The sequence below is a fragment of the Lissotriton helveticus genome, chromosome 12 (genome assembly GCF_964261635.1).
Source record: "Lissotriton helveticus chromosome 12, aLisHel1.1, whole genome shotgun sequence".
NCBI lineage: Eukaryota > Metazoa > Chordata > Amphibia > Caudata > Salamandridae > Lissotriton > Lissotriton helveticus.
The window spans coordinates 108,383,353-108,402,705 of NC_136073.1; the positions used below are offsets into that span (position 1 = coordinate 108,383,353).

At 44.5% G+C, this 19,353-nt stretch overlaps 1 protein-coding gene across 1 annotated transcript in view; it reads left to right on the plus strand.

Annotated features, from left to right (window-relative positions):
* Window positions 1-1,910: 1,910 nt before the first annotated feature.
* LOC144797643 (hydroperoxide isomerase ALOXE3-like) overlaps window positions 1,911-19,353 on the plus strand; it is a 127,124-nt gene continuing 109,681 nt past the window's right edge. Inside the window, exon 1 of the mRNA XM_078668344.1 lies at window positions 1,911-2,107. Within this exon, the coding sequence (XP_078524470.1) occupies window positions 1,961-2,107 (147 nt within the window). The 5' untranslated portion in view covers window positions 1,911-1,960. The remainder of the gene's footprint in view (window positions 2,108-19,353) is intronic.

The window sequence follows — 19,353 nt, forward strand, 5'->3', positions numbered from 1 at the left end:
TAGTTGACTTAAGTCCTACGTCTAAGCTGCAGGATATATTATTCCAATGCGCAGAGCCTATTGGGAATATAGGAACTACACTACAGTAGTAGGTTTTCTTTTACTTGAGTTTTTGTGGCTTGAGCAGTCGGGAACTCATACGTCTTGATGATCTGTTTCCACCTGAAAGGATCAGTTCCTGGGATCGGTATGGAGGGGTGTTGTGGTGCAGTGCTTATGAGACATGCAAGCAATTTTGAAATCGGCCCTGGCCTGGAATGGTAGCCAATTCAGAGCACGAAGGTCACGGTTGATGTGATTGCTTTCTTTTTTAGATCCCATGATGAGCCTACCTACTGCAGTAAGAGTGGTCTTGAGAGAAGCAAGTGAGGTTTTCCGGAGGCCCACAAGGGTAGGGCTACCATACTCAAGTTTAGGAAGAAGTGCAGGAGTTGCCATTGTATTAAATAATGTTATAGTGCTAAGTGTCTAAGTGCTATAATATTGTTTGAGGTGAGAACTCTTTTGCCCAGAAAGTCATAGAGACTTCTAGTTTTCACTGAGTATCTTAGTTTTAGGTGTAGTGTTTTTTGCATGTGTTGATTATAGAACTTTTATTTCATAAAGTAAAGCACATGCCAGACGTTGAACCTATTAACTAGCATTACAGTGTAAACTGTATTCTGCATTTCGAACCAATACCTTACCTCCTGAGTCAGCCTTGGACAGCTTCGTCTCACTTCCCTAAGGAAGTCAAGGGCTGGAGAAGAGTCCATGGTTGTCCAGTTTGGGGTCCAACTGGACAGCAGTGGTGAAAGACTTCAATGGATGCAACTAGTGCCCAGTAATACGACAGCAGATAACACAAAAAGAGTTCAAGCAAAAAAGGTGTTTAACTTGAAAGACTATGTCATGTTTTCCTGTTTGCTGCATATCTCACAGGTAGAGGTGGACAAGCCAAAAAAATAACAAGGAGCCGAGTCAGTGGGTCCGGGCATGGGTCTAAGAGCCCGTGCACAAGCCTGCACTTGAAAATGTTTGGCATATAAATTATGCATAAACATTATGTAAAAATATGATAGACAGTCTTCGAAATTAAAAAACGTGAATGTTGTTAACATGCAGAAGCAGTTCACTTAGTACATCAGATTATCACACTGTTGAGAGGCACTTATTAGAAGTTCTCGTTTAAACATGAATTTGGAAGCATTCATGCCCCCGGCCTTGGCACGATGCCATCAGTGAACCAAGAGGCAAGTCAGTTCTCGTGTGCAAGCTACATGCCCTAGTTTACTAGATTACTAGATACGGATTAATGTTAAACACTATTAAACACAAGAAAGATTATTGTATCGCACATATCCAGAACTCATTCATTGCAAGGTGCTTTCCTATGAGATTATCAAGAAAGAGGAGGCACGATTAAATAAAATAATTTCCTCGGATCACACAATTTGGTCAAGCTGGAGAGCTGAGACTGATCAAATTGTGCATTTCAGCTACAGATTGCTCTGTATTTCTTTCTCGCATTTACACCAAATATTAATGTACCGAGTTTAATTCCAGGAGCTTGACATTCCAGCAGGGGTGCAGGCAGAAGCCTCTTGAAGGCTCGGCTCCTCTGGGCGCGAGGGTCCAAGGAGACCTCGAGTTGAGCCAGACCCTGACATCTCTCCCTTTAAAGTTGCTGCCTTGACCAACTCTAGTTTGGGCAGCGCCACGAGGGGCGCCAGTCTATGACCTCCCTTTAGACATTCTTGGCTTTTTACCGGCTAACAGCCTTGCATTATGGGACTTGTAGTTTCCTGTTCTCAAGTCCCAGCATGCCATTGGCTATAAATGCAGGCTGAAGCAGGAAACGAGTCTTTTTGATGTGCATTTTCTGTCCCACCCTGCCTTCGAGGCGCCCTGGTTCCTTCCCAAACTCCTCCTCCTTGTAGTTATTCTGCCCTCCGAGGAGCGCTGCGCCACACTCCTCACGATGGCGACGTACAAAGTGACGGTGGCCACCGGCTCCTTCTTTGAAGCCGGGACCGTGGACTGCATCTCCGTCACCCTGGTGGGGGAGCGGGGGCAGAGCCCCAAGCACCACCTCAACAACTACGGAAGGGACTTAACCTCAGGCTCCGTAAGTAAGAGGTCCGGGGCGGGCAGCTAGTAAAGTGCATCGGGGGGTGGGGCAAGTGGTAAAGTGCTCCCCGACTTCCTATCCGACCGCTCACCCCCTTTTTAAGGCACTTGCCCGATATCGACGTAAACTTGCATTCTCTGCTGCCCCTGCCCCCCCCCCCCCCAGACCCTGTCAGAAATGTTAGAACAAATTGCACACTTGTGGCTGCTAGCACGCCCTGCGCGTCAGTCTGTGTAATCAGTGCTTAATTTGTAAAATAGTAAGTGCCGGTGCCCAATGCGCTGCTCAAAATCCTCCCGACGGCGCAATTAAATCTCAGCACCCCGAATTCCAAGGCTGCTGCTCCTTAATCCACTTCAGGTCTCTATAATCCACTGCAAGACTCTCCCTGCCGCTTTAGCTCACTCTTGCAGCTGCTTACACTCTTCCCTGGTGACGGGTTTTACCTCTTTATCTTCCTCCTTTCCTGTTTGTCCCCCCCTCTTTCCGGTTAGTGTGTTTCATTCTGTTGCTTTCGGTAAAAGTCTGATTGTAAAACATGAGTAAGGTCCCCAAAAATTAATGCTGTTCGCCCCCACCGGCTCAAATTAAGCACTCATTGTATTGCAACATTTATACAACTCTTATTCAATAGTTATATAGCGCTTACTACCAGTGCTTTAAATGGGCCAGTACTGCACCTTTTTGTTTTTAGACGAAGAGTACTTCTCAAGAGAAATGTAATACTTTTAATGGGAGAGTACCGGCACTTCTTAGAAACGAGTACCTGCTCCTCTATTTTTCCATTTCAAGCACTGCTTACTACCACTTTATTTTTTTACAGAGTTTTATATAGCGCGAACTTGACCCGGGTATCGGTGCTCTTTACATAGCACCAGTTGCATTACACGAGGACACAATGAAGACTATGTGGGGCTTTGAAGTGCGTGTGCACGTGGGTGTTGTGTAACACCGAGTAGGGTGTGTGGTTGCAAGCCTCTTACTTTGTTTTGATCCTGTGTGTGACGTATTGTCGTGTTTGTGCTGACCCCTGGGGTGTGGCTATTGTGTTGTGGGACGAGGCATGAAGCAGTGTGGTGGATGAAGTGAGACAGACCCATAGATTAGGGTTTTCCGTAAACTCGCAGACTCGAACACAATTGCAGGACCCTATCTGGCATTTCTTATGATCAGTCCACTTGGGTGGTGACTGCACTGGGATGTCCATTCTGAGATATTTTGTTTACAGTTTGTGGTCCTGAACAGGCAGAGGTTGGAGGGAGAAGGGGTGGGGGTGCTCTGCTGGGGTAGCGTTTGGTAATATCATCCCATATCTGACTGTCCTAAAAAGAGGTCAAGAAGTGGTCGTCATATGTAGATTCTAGGACATGCAGTGATGGAGTAAACTAAAGTCCTCCATTGGCCAGCAGTCATGTTCCAGGTCTCTTATGCTCCGTGTCTGTTTAGCTGGTCATGGGTGGTTTAATGCTGTGGACTGGTACAGTGCTGGGTGATGGACAAGACCCGTTTCATCCTAGGTGAATGTAAGTGTGTTAAGTATACGGATTTATTAAAGTCTGTATGTACTACAATTGACAACCTGACCGGAGTGTTACAGTATTAATGTGGACCAGGTGGTTTCTATATCTTATTGCATTGTTAATTGCATTTATATAGTGCTTACTGTCCCTGATAAAACCCCGAAACACTTTCTCTGGGCTGCACACTGCTCCAGAACACAAGATTAGTGTATTTTTTACAGAGTTTATTATTATTTACTGGTGGAATTATAATTGCGCTCTTAAGAAACCCGTTCCATGCATTTACTCCAGTTTGTATGTGGTAGATGACATTAATATAGGTTAGGTGTGGGATATGTGAATTCATGCAAATAGTTGTCTTTATTAGTAGATAGCAAAACCCAAAGGGGATGATGGATGGAGTGTTGAACATTGCAAGCACTCACCCCCAGTCAACTGATCTGGGTTTAATCCATCACCGTTCTTTAGCTCACTCCACCAGCCCAGTTCAGACATGGCCATATGCAAATCAATCTGACCCTGTGCCTCATGGGAACAGTCCAGCCCGAACTGCCAAGCCATGTCTTCCCTGGATCGGAAATGAGCATCCTGGGACCGGTTTCGGGTTCATAACCCTAATCAGCCAGGCTATCTTGAATCCAGTGGCAAAGTGAGCAAGGGACCCACGTCCGGGTATACCCTGCAAACTTAGGACAAACAAAGCGATACCAAAGGGGATGATGGACGGAGCGTTTGAGCAAATCAAACACTCACCCCCAGTCAACTGATCTGGGTTTAATCCATCACCGTTCTTTAGCCCACTCTGCCACCCCAGTTCAGACATGGCTATATGCAAATCAGTCTGACCCTGTGCCTCATGGGAACAGTCCAGCCCGAACTGCCAAGCCATGTCTTCCCTGGACCGGAAACAAGCATCCTGGGACCGGTCTTTAATCAGAGGGGGTGGCTGGCTGTGAAAGGCAAATAACTGTAATGTGGCAATGGAGATGTCATTGGTGCTAGTGGGGGAAATGTGTTATAATGGCGAACTGCTGGTACCAGTGGGAAGAATGGTGTTCCAGTGGCTTCTTAGGGCCATTACAGTTTCATTGATGGTGGATATTTCTGTATTACATAATAAGATCCTGTCTATGCAAATTAAATTTTGGGCTGAGTGTCAACACTGCCCTCCTTCATCTACCAAAGTTACCCAGTGGATTTGGTGCTTCAATTATAATTCATAATATTATAAGGTTCAGAATACAATTTCATATCTAATGTTAAAACTATACAGAGAAGGTCACCCTTGTGATGTCCCTCACATTGCCATGCCCGCTACCCCTCCTGTTTTGTTGACCTAGATGGTGTTGGGTAATTATTAAGGCACACAGTGGTCAGTAAACACACATCCATATTGGATAATATTTCTTATAGTGCTACAGTACCCTCAGTGAAGGGTTTGCTATGTAACACTCTATATTAGTGCAGTTGCAGGCTGTCATCTTTCCTCCTCCGCTCTTACCTCTCGTTCCTACCCCCACCACTCACTTTGCATTCTTTCTTCTCTCCTCATTGCTTACCAGTCCCCCAAACCCCGCTACCTTGCTGCAGTAAGTAGAGAGCTGAGCAGGGCAAGGAAGGCCGAGAACAAGTGTGTGAGCTTGTTAGGTTGTTTAAAATATTTGGTTTGTCAATAGTAGTTAGTTGCATATAATAAATAAGCACCATGTATGGCTTTCTTGTATATAGCATTAAAATGCTTTAGGTCTAACATAATGATACTCTAAAACAACTACAACAAGTCTCTTTAAAGTTCTATCAAGGGCAGTGAAAGGTGGTACTGCAGAAACAGTAAACGTTTCAGCACCCAGGCTAATATGCTGCATAGATAAATACATATAAGATCCCAAAGGCGAGACCGATTGCATTGCAAATGCTTGTTTTTTTAACCACCACTACCTTATTGCCACTCCTATCAGTATAGACCTTATGCTTTCCCTGTGCCTGCCCAATCACAGGGAAAGCGTGAGGGCTATACTGATAGGAGTGGCAATAAGGTAGAGGTGGTTAAAAAAACAAGCATTTGCGTTGACACTAGGATGGTAAACCAAAGTGACTTCCATTGCGACACAAGATCTGCTCCATCATCTCACTCTGAAACTAAACCTCATTGTCTGTAATGACCATCATTGGTAGCCCTTCACTCTGAAAAATGTACTCTAGAACCCTAACCACATTCTCTGCATTACTATTATTAATAAATGCTACTTCAGGCCACTTTGAAAAATAATTAATAGTTACTAAGGCATACCCAGATTCTTCCCCCTTGTCGTCAATAGGCGCCATGATGCCCACACTCAGCATCTCCCAAGCCACTTCTGGACAAGATACAGCACGCAACTGGGTTTGTAACTGCACCTGTGACTTAATCTGCATCCATGTATAAATAACAATCCCTGACAATTCTCTCGCTTTCAGCTTCAGTGCCAGGCCACCAATAATTCTCTTGAATCCTCCTTTTACTTTTGACAATACTCAAATGTCCATTATGGCACAACTTTGACAGACTCCCTCATTTCCTTAGGGGGAACACCTTTCACCTCCCTCATAACATTCTCTTGCATGACTGTGAGTTCACTCCAATCTCCCAAAAAGCCCTTCAACCATCATCCAATCCTGTCTTTTCTGGCCAGCCTTCAATGAAAATCTCTTCGCATTCTCCATGGTGATATTCTTTTCCCTTGCCTTGCACCCTTCTTCTTTGGAAATGCAGGGGCGGCTCTAGGCTCATGGCGGCCCTGGGCAGGGAGCGTAGGTAGGGGGCCCGGAAGAGGGGGTCCGGGCGGGGCGGAGCGCGGAAGCCAGGAAGGGGGGGGGGGTGTCAGGGTGTTTGGAAGTGGAGCCCGAGGCTGCCAAATCCCTGCCAGGGGTCGCCACACAAATATGTATCCATCCTCAGAGGATTATTATATTAAGGATATATATTGGCATGGTGGCCCCTGGGGTTTGGTGGCCCTGTGCAGGTGCACAGCTTGCACATGCCTAAGGCCGCCCCTGAGAAATGTCCATCATCCTTTCATCACCCATTCAAGCCACGCACATTTCCTCCTTCATTTCTGACCCTCTCTTCCAACGGTAATGGTAACCTACTGGCAGTCAGCTGCCTTATTTCTAACACCTGGAAGATACTTCAAAGTGTATCTGTAATCCAATAAACGTACAGACATTCTCGCAATTCTAGGTGGAGCACCTGAGGGCAGCACCTTAAGTAAAGGTTTATGGTCACACTTTACCTCCACTTCATACCCTCACACAATTCCTGAATAGCTCCAAACTCCATAAAATGGCCAGTGAATCTTTTTCTATAAATGAAGAGCAAAACATTTATACATGTTTCCCCGGGACCCTTCCAAGATAGTACAGCTCCTATCCCTTTGTAATTCGCATCTGTAGTCATAACGCAAAAACCTTGCTGAGTGACTTCCAGCCATACATATTCAGTCTTTAACTTTTTGGAAATCAACGTGTAAAGTGTCTGTCTAGGCAAATGTGACCCTGTTTTTAGAAGCTGGCGTAACGTTTAGGTTTTCTCTGGAAAGTTAATCACAAACTTAATAAACTTTCACTAGCCCAAGGAATGATCGTAGTTCATCCTTACTAGTTGGTTCTGGAGCCTCCTTAACTGCCTTAAGTGGGCTTTGTTTTGACTTAATTCCTTTTGCTGTGATCTCATGTCCAAGGTAGTTTAATACTTTCACTGCAAACTTACATTCCTTAAGCTCCGCCGTAGGCCCATTTTCCTTCAGAACTTCCAAAACATCATGCAACCTGCAGTCATGCTGGTCCCTGTATTCCCCCCTGACCAAAATGTAATTCTGGAAGAATAGTCTCCTTTTCCCCTTTGAACAATTTGTGCATTAACTTTTGGAAAACGGCAGCTGCAAGTCTAATCGGGCTGCATACAAATTGATAACAACCTTGAGGATCCATTGTGGCAGGGGGTGTCATAAATATGGTTTACTTTCCTCATGAAGTTTCACCTGGTGGTAAGCGGAGGACAGATCAATTGAGGAAAACCATTCTATGCCTTTAGTCACGGTCCGGCTCGTTAGTTTTGAATAACGAAAACCCTTAATAACAATGTTTCTGTTAAGGTACATGAGGTAAGCGGATCTTTCGATTGGCACGTCTGGCCACCACTAATGGGGGAGATCCACTAAGAGTTGAGTTGGGTTCTTGTATAGCACAGCTATCACCCTACGGGTATCTAGGCGCTCAGAAATTGAATAAAAGAAGCTCTCACTCATCGAAAAGGTTGCATATAACAGGAGATAAAGTCAGATCTTAGGGAAGAGCCATGTTTTCAGGCTTCTTAACATCAGTGAATTGACCTGCCTTAGGGATTGAGGAAGCTCATTCCAGAGATGGGCGGCATCCACACTAAAGGCTCGGTCTCCCATCCTGGTACGATTGGATCTAATGATTTTAATCAGGCCTGTGTTGGATGACCGGTGTTGCCTGACAGGCACATACCAATTGAATTTCTTTTGCAATGGGCCTAACTTATGTAGTGCCTTATATATCATGCACAAAGATTTAAAGTGGATCCTTGCCTGAATTGGGAGTCAATGGAGATCCCTTAATGCTAGGGAGGGTGAGGATCTGCATTTTCTATTAAGTGCCAGTTTTGCAGCCATTGATTGAATCCTTTGCAGTCTCTGAATGATGTATTGGGGGGCACCTAAATACAGAGAGTTGCAGTAGTCCAGCCTGCTAGAGATTATACTGCTTACCACGGAAGAACGTGATTCGCTAGGAAGCAGCAGAAGAACTTGTCGCAGCATCCGAAGTAATGATATACAGGTACTAGTTGTTTTGTTTACCTGAGACTCCACCTGGAGGTTGTTGTCTATCAGTACTCTGAGATTTCGCACTGTATTTGTTGGAATCGGAGGTTCGTCGGTTGGGGTTAAGTCTAAAGTTGTTTAGATTTTGCCTAGGAATTTTAGCACTTGGACAGTATATCACTTCTGATTTACCTCTGTTTAGTTGAAGTGAATTACTTCTCAGCCTCTCGGCCACTCAGCTGTTCGACCCATACACTCCTGAAAGGTATCCAGGGAGATTGCCTGTTTCCCTTCCAAAGAGAATATCAGTTGGGTATCGTCGGCGTAGTTGGCTAGGTCAATTCCGAAGGATTTAATCAGTGGGAAAAGAGTCTGCAAATAAATATTAAAAAGAATGGGACTTATTGAAGATCCCTGAGGGACTCCATGATGTACTAGTGTTTTCGCTGATGTAAATGGTTCCAGTGTTACCATTTGCTGTCTGCACGTTAAATAGGACTGGAACCACTTAAGTGCCAGTCCTTTAACTCCGATCTTATTTAAACGTTCCAGCAGTACCGCATGGCTCACTCTATCGAAGGTGGCTGACATATCGAGTAGCACCAAAATGGTGTCGCTACCGTTAGCACGCATCCATAAATTATCCATCACGGTGATCAATGCTGATTCGGTTCCATGACAGGGGCGGAAAAAAAAATTGATCCTCAACCAACAGAGTTGGTCTCTAGATAGCGTGAAAGAGTTTTGCTGACAGCTTTCTCTAGGATTTTGATGGGATAAGGGAGAAGCGAGATGGTTCTAAATTTTGCTGGAAGCAAGGGATCTAACGTGTTTTTTTCTTAGTAGTGGTGTCACCACAACTTGCTTCCAAGCATCCGTAACTTCTCCCATCTCCAGAGACTGATTGCAAATCTGATTTAGCCAAGGAAAGGTACCTTGAGCTAAATTTTTCCAAAACCTGTGTGGAAGGGGATCAAGAGTGGATCCGGAAGATACACCATGGGCCAAAAGGTAAAAAGCATCCTCCGTAATGATTTCGAAGTTTTACAGGCTATTACTTGCCTGCTGTTGACTGTCCTTGTATAGAGGGGAATTATCTGAATTCATGATCGTATTAACTTGAAGATCACCAACTATTTTTTCATTAAAGTAAGATGCAATCTCGTAGCAGAGTGATTGCGAATTAATTACCCTATTATTCATACAGGTAGGGTTTGACAAGCTCTTAAAAATGGTGAAGAGGGCTTTAGCGCTATTTGGGGCCTATAAGATGGATTCCGCATAAAAGTCAGCTTTTGCCTTAAGATGGCCTCCTTATACTTTATTTGTATATATCTTAACTCCTTCTTATCTAGGGCCAAGTAATTTTTCCTCCATTTTCTTTCCACTATCCTGCATGCCACTTGTAATAGCTACAATTCACCAGTGTACCAAGGGGCTGAAGCTTTTTTCCGGACTTTAAGTATTCTTTGTGGGCCTATTGAGTTTAGGGAGGAGATTAAGTTTGCAGAGTGCAGAATAATTATTCTTCACTGAGCTGGTTGGAGCAAATAGATTTTTTTCCAGAAGAGTTAATGGTTTATCATTTTCTCAAGTTTTGACCACTCCCTGCCCATCCGACACAACACTGGATGTTTATTAATATCCCTAGTTTTATTCAATGTGAAATGGAAGTGGATCAGATAACGATCCTTCCAGCTTTGGGGCAGAATATTAACAATTTTCATTTCTTCTGCATTGGCGTATTCAAGGTCCAATATGTCCCCCTTGGTGTATTGGTTGTGTTAGTTGTTGTAAATTGATAGAGTTGCAGGTGTGATTCAGATCTCTCAAATGTCCTAAACACCCGTTGTCCCATAGGTTGAAATCACCCAATATAATCAGTTTGGAGTGGGTAAGAGCTAAATTGGTGATGGTGTCTAGCAACATTTGATAATAGGTGCATTGTCCTGGGGGTCTATAACAGATCACTCCTGTAAGCAGGCATCATTTCGAGTCAAAGAGAAAAGCCTAAGAGTTCTATCCCTATTAACTCATCAATCTTCAAAGGGTTGAAGTTCCATTTTCTTTATAAATTAGCCCGACCCCTCCACCTCTTCCTCCTTCCTGGGTTTGTGGAAGATTTTATAGCCTTCTGGGCAGGCCAGCCCCAACCCGACAGCAGAATCCAAACTGGTCCAAGTCTCGGTCAAGAACAAAGCATCTAAGTTGATATCTTCAGTCAGCAAGGATATCTCTGTATGATGCTTTATCATAGACCTACAGTTGACCAGTCAAAAATTCAAGTATTGTTTGGCACATCCTGTTGGGGGTCGCAGGAGATGCTCTTGATTAATCTGTCTTTTACCTATGTCTAACAGTTGTTTCCTGGAGTAGGATATTCGTCCAGCTTCTACCTTCCGACCGGCAGCATACCTAGCGGTAGGCGTGACCGAAGCGCAGACGGGCGCAGACTGGCTTGCTCTGGCGCGCTGCCCGCTGCGCACTATCAGCGCGCCCGCTGCGCACTTGCATATTACTCCCTTAAGTATGCTGGTGTGTTTGGGCCTCTTCAAACAACTAGACTGTAGCACAAGATGGCGGATTAACCTGATCTTCCTGCCTTCACCTAAGATGGTGGTCTGCGATTCTCTGAACTGGGCTTCCGCTAAGCAGCGGGTGAGTAAATTCAATTTTAAATGCAGGTATGAGGTCGAGAGTATTTCAATAAAAAAAAAATTCTTCTCAGAAGCCTTCACCGGTTCTATGACCCCTGCAAGGAGCAATTTTTCAATCTAATTGCTCACATCTTCCTCTGAGAATCCATGGAATGTCTCTGACCTTTTGTACCTTGGGAATAGTATTCTTCTTTAGCACAATTCTATGCAAAAAACCATTTAGTGTGCCAATCTTCCCTATAAACACAATTGGTATTTCTCTTGGTAAGCTAACTCTACTTGCTTCTCATCCCCAAACACTAAAACTTGTTCATAACTATTAGGGTCCAAGATAATGTTGAGGGACCTCTGATCAACCCATCCTAGAACGGAAGACCCCTCTTCGGCCACGTAAAGTTTACACATTGCTTTTCTCTGTTTGAACTCAAGTGACAACTTCCTAAACCCAATCATAGGACTGGGGTCCTCCATAAAGCTCTCAGGGGTTACATCTGGTACGGATAGGGAGTTCCTAAAACTTCTACAAATTTCTCTTTCCACACCTTTTTGTCCATGATTGTGTATGGCGAACCAGTCAGCCACAATCGAAATCTTCATGTCACACACCCGTTTTGATATAGAGTGTTTGCAAAGGAGATTGACATCGCTGCCATTAACATGTTAATTGATACCCAGCACAAAATCATTGTCGCTGTGTTTTGACTCTGAGACTATTCTGAGCCAGAATCCGAGTCAGTTTCCTCCTGCACTCTAGCTACAGTTTTACCTGCTTTTTCAATCCTGCACACCTTGGAGAAATGCCCTTTGGTGCCACACTCCATACGCATTTGGTCTCTTGCAGGACTTTTTTTTATTATATGTAAGTGATCTTTACTCTGACATCTGTAGCATTATCTCTCCTTACTCTTACCGACACTCTTGGTGTCATCCTGTACTTTGGATTAGTCTCTTTTGACTTTCTGATTAACTTTGCAGCTTCCTTTGCACACAAATTTGAAATTTCAGCCTTCTTAACCACTGCAATCACATCTGTTAAAGATGCCTCCCCATATATCCACAACCTCTGCTTTTCTTCTTATTGACATATATGTGGATCTGGTCATGAATTAGCTCATCATGTAATGTCACTAACCTACACATAAGTTAGTTCAAGCCTTTTTAAAGCAGAGATATTGTCTTTCACAGGCTCCATTTGGTCTGTTTTCTCTTTAAAAAAATTACGCCTGTCAATTGCAGTACACATGGAAGTAGAGTAATATTTATCCACAACCTCTAGTACATGTTGGTAAACCTCCGAATCACTAGAACGGTGAGGTTTTTCTTCCATGGCATTGTACACTATGAGCCCTTGAGGACCTAATGAGGCTAAGAGTGCTTCTCTTTTTTTATTGTGACAACTCTTTATCCTCAATGGTGTCAATATAATTAAGAAAATGCTCTTTCCACTCATGCCACTTAATGACTTGATCACCAGAGAAAGTTAAAAATAGTTGTGGTAGTGCCAACTCAAATGTATGAGAAGCACACATGACTATGCAAGTTACTTCCTTCTACCACATCACCAATAGACATACATACAATTGAAAGGTGACATTGGTAAACACTAGCTGTGCACAACTTGGGGGAGAGTCACCGCAGAATTAAGATATGAAAATATTTTGCTTGTGCGCTGCCGAAGACCTGCAACCATCATTTAAATATAATCCAGCTTGCGCCGCAGTCTTAGAATGAAATCCCTGCAGTGCTATTGACATGCACAAAAATGTGGAAATCATCCTGCAAAGGTCAAGCCCAAAGATGTGCCAAACTTCATTTGTGCATAAATTTGCCAGAAATTGCAATAAAAATTAGTGTCTCCCAGTCAAAAAGAAACACTGGCTAGGATCATCACAAATACTGGCTCCTCATCTTATACAGGCGCGCACAGTTACAGCCTCCTTGGCTAACAGTAGGATGTATGGGCACCAACTCCATGGAGAAAAAGCCCTCCTGGCCAATGGATCCTTGTGCCAGCAAGTATTGCCCTCCTGAGCTTTGCCAGCACCTTTAAATGATCCCGCCTCACAAAGCGCTCGGTGATGCACTGACTGTAATGTATCATTTTACTCTACACCATTCCAAAATGAAGGTCACGTGATGTGCCCAGACAGGGTTGCACGTCACTAGTTGCCTAGCAACCGCACAATCAAAGGTTGCATCCTTGCAACCTTATGACGCATATGCGCATGTTCCTACAGCCCTCTACAGGTGCTTCTCAAAACAAAGATCTTCCTGTGAGTCGCTGCTTGCACCGCTGCAGTTGTCCTCAGTCCACCAGTCCTGTTCGGGCAAGCAGGAACCTCCGGACTGGTTTAAAAAAACTCCCTGTTCCATTGCCGCAAAGCTGCAGAAATTCCTTGAAATCACACCCAGCTAGTCACCAAACTTGTTATGAAGGGATGCCACCTAAACAACGAAGTGGGTAGACTACTTTATTTAACAAACACGCAGGAAAGAGTCCAACACGTCCTTCCACTTACGAAGTCCCACAGTAACTACCCAACTCCCACATCTCCCCAACATTCCCATATTCCAATATAAACAGCAACAACGTGTTGACTCCAGTATGAGTATGTACAGCACATGGTAGTTTAAAGATAAACACAACAATTCTCCACATTGCAATTTGACCTTCACCGAGCCCCACTCCCCAGAACATCCAGAAGAGGCAGACTATGTGAATCACAGGCCAGAGACACAAACTCCACTAATGAAGAACAAATAGCAACATGCACACATGATTGCACCTCACAGAATGGCAACCCAAAACTGGCCTGTGCCACAGCATTCACAACTATACACCACTTCCTGCACAAACTGGCTCCCACTAGCAGCAATGGTGCCAGCTCTGCATGAAGGCTGCTGCCCACACACTAGTACCTGGACCAGCCAGCACTCCCTGGCTGCTCCAGCTGCTGGGACAGAAGTAGGCCTAATCATCACTGCAGCCTGGCTAGCACAGCTGAATGCCGGGCATCTTTCTAGCCACTACTGAAGGTCTTAGAAGCAGAATTAAGAACCGAAATGTTTCTTTCACAGACAGAGGGGAAAAACCTACATTTCCTGGTCTGCATTTATTAGGGTGAGCCCAGAGTCTGCAGAGCATGCATTGCTCTGCGAGGCATGCTGTATACCCTCTGAGGTTTGAACATGCCCACTGCTTTTTCACTGGTTGCTTGGTCTGCCATGACAAATTGCATTGCTTTTGTTGGTGAATAGTGAACATTTGTCCCGCCTTGTGGCTGTTTTGTTGCCACCCTGGCTACTGACCCTGCTACATGGATCCTTTCACTAGTGTCAATATATTTTGTTTCAGTGCACTTCTTTTTCTTTCACCCTCTCCTTGCAGCTCATGTCAGTAGCCCGGAAGTACTGTAATTACTGATAATTATCTTCCTTTCAAAGAGAGCAATAACTGGGAACGGATATTAGGCTGCATATACGGACGGCCCGTGTAATTAATGGGAAATGGGAGATTGGTCACCTTATATGGTGAACCCGTGTGAATTCCCAACGCAGGTAATTTCATGAATTAATGCTTTAAAACCTTATTATTTTCCTTGGGGGAAATATTAGCAATGTGCAATTTGCATATTGTCTAATAGACTGCATTCTTAGTCTGTTTAAATCGTGTTGGAATATAACTGTTAATAAACAAACTCACTCGAAGTGCCCGTATCGCTCACCTGTGCAATCAATCATATCAATTATAAAGCGCACTACTCATCCGTGAGGGTCTCAAGGCGCTGGGATGGGGAATGTTGCTACTGCTCGAAAAGCCATTTCTTGAGGAGTTTTCTGAAGGTCAGCAGGTCTTGGGTCTGCCGTAAGTGGATGGGGAGGGTGTTCCAGGTCTTGGCGGCGAGGTGGGAGAACGATCTGCCGCCTGAGGTCGCTCTTCGGAAGTGGGGGACTGTAGCGAGGGCGAGGTCGGCGGAGCGGAGCTGGCGGGTGGGGGTGTAGAAGCTGAGTCGTCTGAGGTACATTGGTCCGGTGTGGTGGAGTGCCTTGTGTGCATGGGCACTGCAGATACTGCTACACGTGTTTAATGGGCAAAATATTGTGATTGCTCGAGTTTGAAAATGGAAGCCCATTCCAATGTTCTCTAGCTGCTCAATGCATAGTTTTGATGTTGTGTGAAGTGATTCTGAGCTTTCTGTCACTGGCAATTTAGCATTTCATAGTTGATGTTTGGCTTTGCTCAGTTCTGCAAGCTGTATTACTGCTTGTGATTAGCTTACTGCAGTATAGACCCGCTTTGTTGCCCATGTAGTGATCCATAGATGAAGGATTATAACCAAAACTGCTAAATGTGATAGAATAATTGTATTTTACTGGAAATGGCAAGATTAGCTAAATTAGAAGCGTGATTGTGTTCTCTGAACACCGTATGGCAAGAATATGTGAAGTGTACACAGCAGCGATGATCCAGGGTTTGTGCCTAATTTTACAGTTTTGCTGCATTTCATATATGTTTGTATTTTATTTTCAGTATTTGTGTAGCACCGATCTAGCCATATAAGACAGTGGAGTGTATTGCACAGCACAGTGACCATGCAAGATCATGGAGTGCGTGTTAAAAAATAATGATCAAATGTTTATTTGGACACTTTATTTCTAACATTTTGGTTTGCCACCGCCCTCTTTTAAAGCGTTTGTCAGCACCTCCGCCTACTAGCAGCTTCAGAGCAGAGTGCATGTATGAGGTTACCGTAATTGCAACCCCACGTTACACACTTGGTTACGTGAACGATGCAAAATGGGCTTCTTTGTATTCTTCAGATTTTCTGATCTTTTTCCATTTCTCTTTGCACCGGTCTGTAAAAGTCCCATTGTCTTGCCCCGTGTCCCTCTTTTCATTTCTTTTTATTCTGTGCGTCTCCTAGTCTCTCCTTGCATCTCAGTCCTTCTTAATCTCAGTGCCAGTCTTTCTCTCCCTTCCTCCCATTCTTTTTTCATCTGTTTATCTTTATTCCTCCTGTCTCCCTTTCTGTGCGGTTGCCCTTTCCTTTCTTTGCCAGTCTTTTTGCTGTTTTTCTCCTACTCGCTATGTTTCTCGCTGCACCTCTCTTCCTATCTCTCATTCTCACATTATCTGGCGTTCCTACTCCCCTTCTATCCCCCTCGCATTCTCTGCCCGTTCCTACTGCCCTTCTCTCCCTCTACCAAGCTAGCATAATAAGAGAAAGGCTCCCAAACAGCCCGAGCAGGTTTATCGATGCTCTAGTTTTGAACGGGTGCCAAAGGAACCTTGCCAAATCGTGATTTGTACGACTCTGAAATGCCATCGCCCAAGACATGACTCACCCACACCTCCATGGCTTAATCTGCAGGCTGGAACTCAACCGATGGCACCTCAGGCGCTTTGCAGTTCTTTATTTTGTGCTACCAGCTGGTAGCGCCACACCTGACTCCGTTATTGCAGTGAATAACCAAAGGGAGGGGGAACTGGATACATTTAAAGGCTACAAGTTTCAAACTACTTTAAAACTGATTTTATGCATTGGCTGCTTTCCTTACATTTTGCACAATCTGGAGAAATGAAATGCTTTGTTAGTCTGTGAGAGGGGATTTCATGGAAATTACCAACCTGGGTTAGCAAGCCACGCCCTTCTGATTCATTTCACCCACCTTGCTTCTGTTTCGCTCTGCTTTTATTGGTTATTTTCTTCTTCTGTTTGTCTCGATTTCCTGCTTTCTTTACTTTGTTGATCTTTGTGCATTTTTACTTTCTTTACTTCTCTTTTTGATCATTCTATCTTATTGTGCCGTTTCCATTTTCCCCTATATTTTCTTTTCACCCGAGTTGTCCCTTTTCCGCAGTCGTCACATCTGTTTGATTTTCCTCCTTTCTCTATCATCCATTCTGTTTCCATTTTCTTTCCTTGGACTCCTTTGGTAGGAAAAAGACATTGTCATTTACAGTGCCAATACCTCTAACTCTCTCAAACACGAGACCAATTTGCAATACAAATGCTTGTTTTTGAACATAGAACCAGAAAGCGGGTTTTATTAATGTATACTGGTGAATTATGTCTGGCTAGTTAGGGGGCTAAAACCGATTAACACCCATCCATAACCTGAACACCCACAGACGCCGAGAGGAGACTCGGCTGACAAAATACACTAACCAAGACCTGCTTGTTTTCAGGAGACCGCTAAAAACCTGGCTTTTCCGGATATAATGCCTCTGGATTTGTCTTTAATGCGACTTTCGAACTGTGATTTCTCTGTCCCTAGTCGGTCCTGTAGTGCTGGGACACTCTGTGGAGCAGCCGTGCGCTTTACAAATACCAATTTTCATTTCAATTTTCATAGTAATGCTGCAGGAGAAATAAACTACAGAAATGCATCCTGGAAAACGCAAGATTATTAGGGAATGCAAGATTAAGTAAAGATACGTCACTTGCATGGACTACCCTAATGGTTTTTATAGTCCTTGTTCAGAAAGCGGCCTGTGTTTTTGCCTGCAGAGTTAAGGGCATCAATATAGGGCCCCATAGAGACCCGTTTCAATGTCCGTTTTTAATTACTGCCGGGTCTGAGTCTCCGAGGAGCCCGCCCCACCTTAACCCTGGCTACGGAGGTAATGGCTAAATCCCAGTGGCGGTTTCTCTTTGTGGGCGTTGGGGCTCCGCCCCAGGTTATTTAGCCCCAGGCAATTTTTCTTAACTAGTTTCTTTTTCAATTATAATAAAAAAAATTACATCGGGGCAAAGAACACTGGGCACTGCCTCGAAGCCTGCTGCCCCCCACTGCCAATACCGCCGCGCTGCACCACCTGCTATGTCTTTGCCGGCTGAGACCCTCAGAGCCCTGAAGGCTGTGATGTCATCAGCTCGCAAAGACATAGCCTGGATGCCCAGTCTCCACCCCCTGATGGCGTGGAGATTAAGTTAGCCCCGGGCGTTTTTCACACAAGCCCGGGATTGCTAACGTCTCCACGTCAATCAGGTGGAGGAGGAGAGCTTGCTGTCGTGTGTGTCACTGTCACCCCTCCCAACTAGTCACAGGACGTGGTGAGACCCACCCCTGTGACGAGTGGGTATCGTCTGCGCAGACTCTGACTTCTTCCCGCCGCCGCGCATCAGGAGAAGACTAGCAGCCATTTTCTAGACCGTCAGTGACGGACTGTCTTTCACGCTAACCGACGAGGTCAAGGTCTGAGCGGGGAGCCTGAAGGAAAGCAGTCGACTCTACCGGTCGTGCCCTGCCGTTTTGGTTGCAGGCAGGCTGGGCAGACCGGTCACCGGGCTCCGGAGAGAGTAGAGAGTAGAGTGAGACGTGTGAACTGAACTCGGGCAGGTAGGGCCCCACAGGCGGGAAGTTTTTCATTTATTTCGCACATCGCGATCATGCATCCTAATTAATTGATTAAGCGGAGCCAGGAATGTGTGGTCACAGTCTTGACATAGACGTTGTCTGAGTGTCTTCTAATGCCGCGGCGCTCTCCGAGTCCTCCCCTTCATGATTCAAACTCTTCAGGTCGCGGCCGGGCCTACAGTTATGGAAGGTGGCGCAGATTAGAAAATAAATGGTGTTGAACTGCAGATTTCCAAATAAAACTAGAGTGGCCTATAAACAAACATGCGATGCTAGTCACCGAAATTTCAGATCAGATCTAAGAGAAACACCCAAGCATCATCCTGTAAGGTGCAGAAAATACCAGCAATTTAGTGAAATGTTTAGTTATGTTTAATTGCAAAATAAGTTAGGACCCACACACTCTGGTGTCAAAAATATAATATCTCAGATCGAAGGTGAAAATTTCACGTTCTAAACTTAGAAACCGACTCATGCACTCAGCACATCCTAGAAAGCCTGGGAAATAACTGCATGCCTTGTGCAGGATTTCGATGGTGTTTTGAAATCATTATTTCAAAGCCAGAAAGGAGAAAAATAACCGTCGATCGTTAAATTGTGATAATGCCTTGCTGCACATAATTATCGATACTATTTTCAACAACGTCCAGTGTCCACATATTTGTTTGTAACCAAATCTACTGAGCGCTTTAAGAAAGTGTGCTAAGAAAACTGTAGCATTCCATTTTAAATAAGGTACCACCCTCCCCTTACTGGAAATACTGACAAAGCCTCCAGGACGAAGTCTGCATGTCCCAGCATTTTATACTCTGAAAATCCCGACGAGAGAGCGGTTTTAATAAAAAGAATATAATTATACGATTTTCTTTTAGAAAATC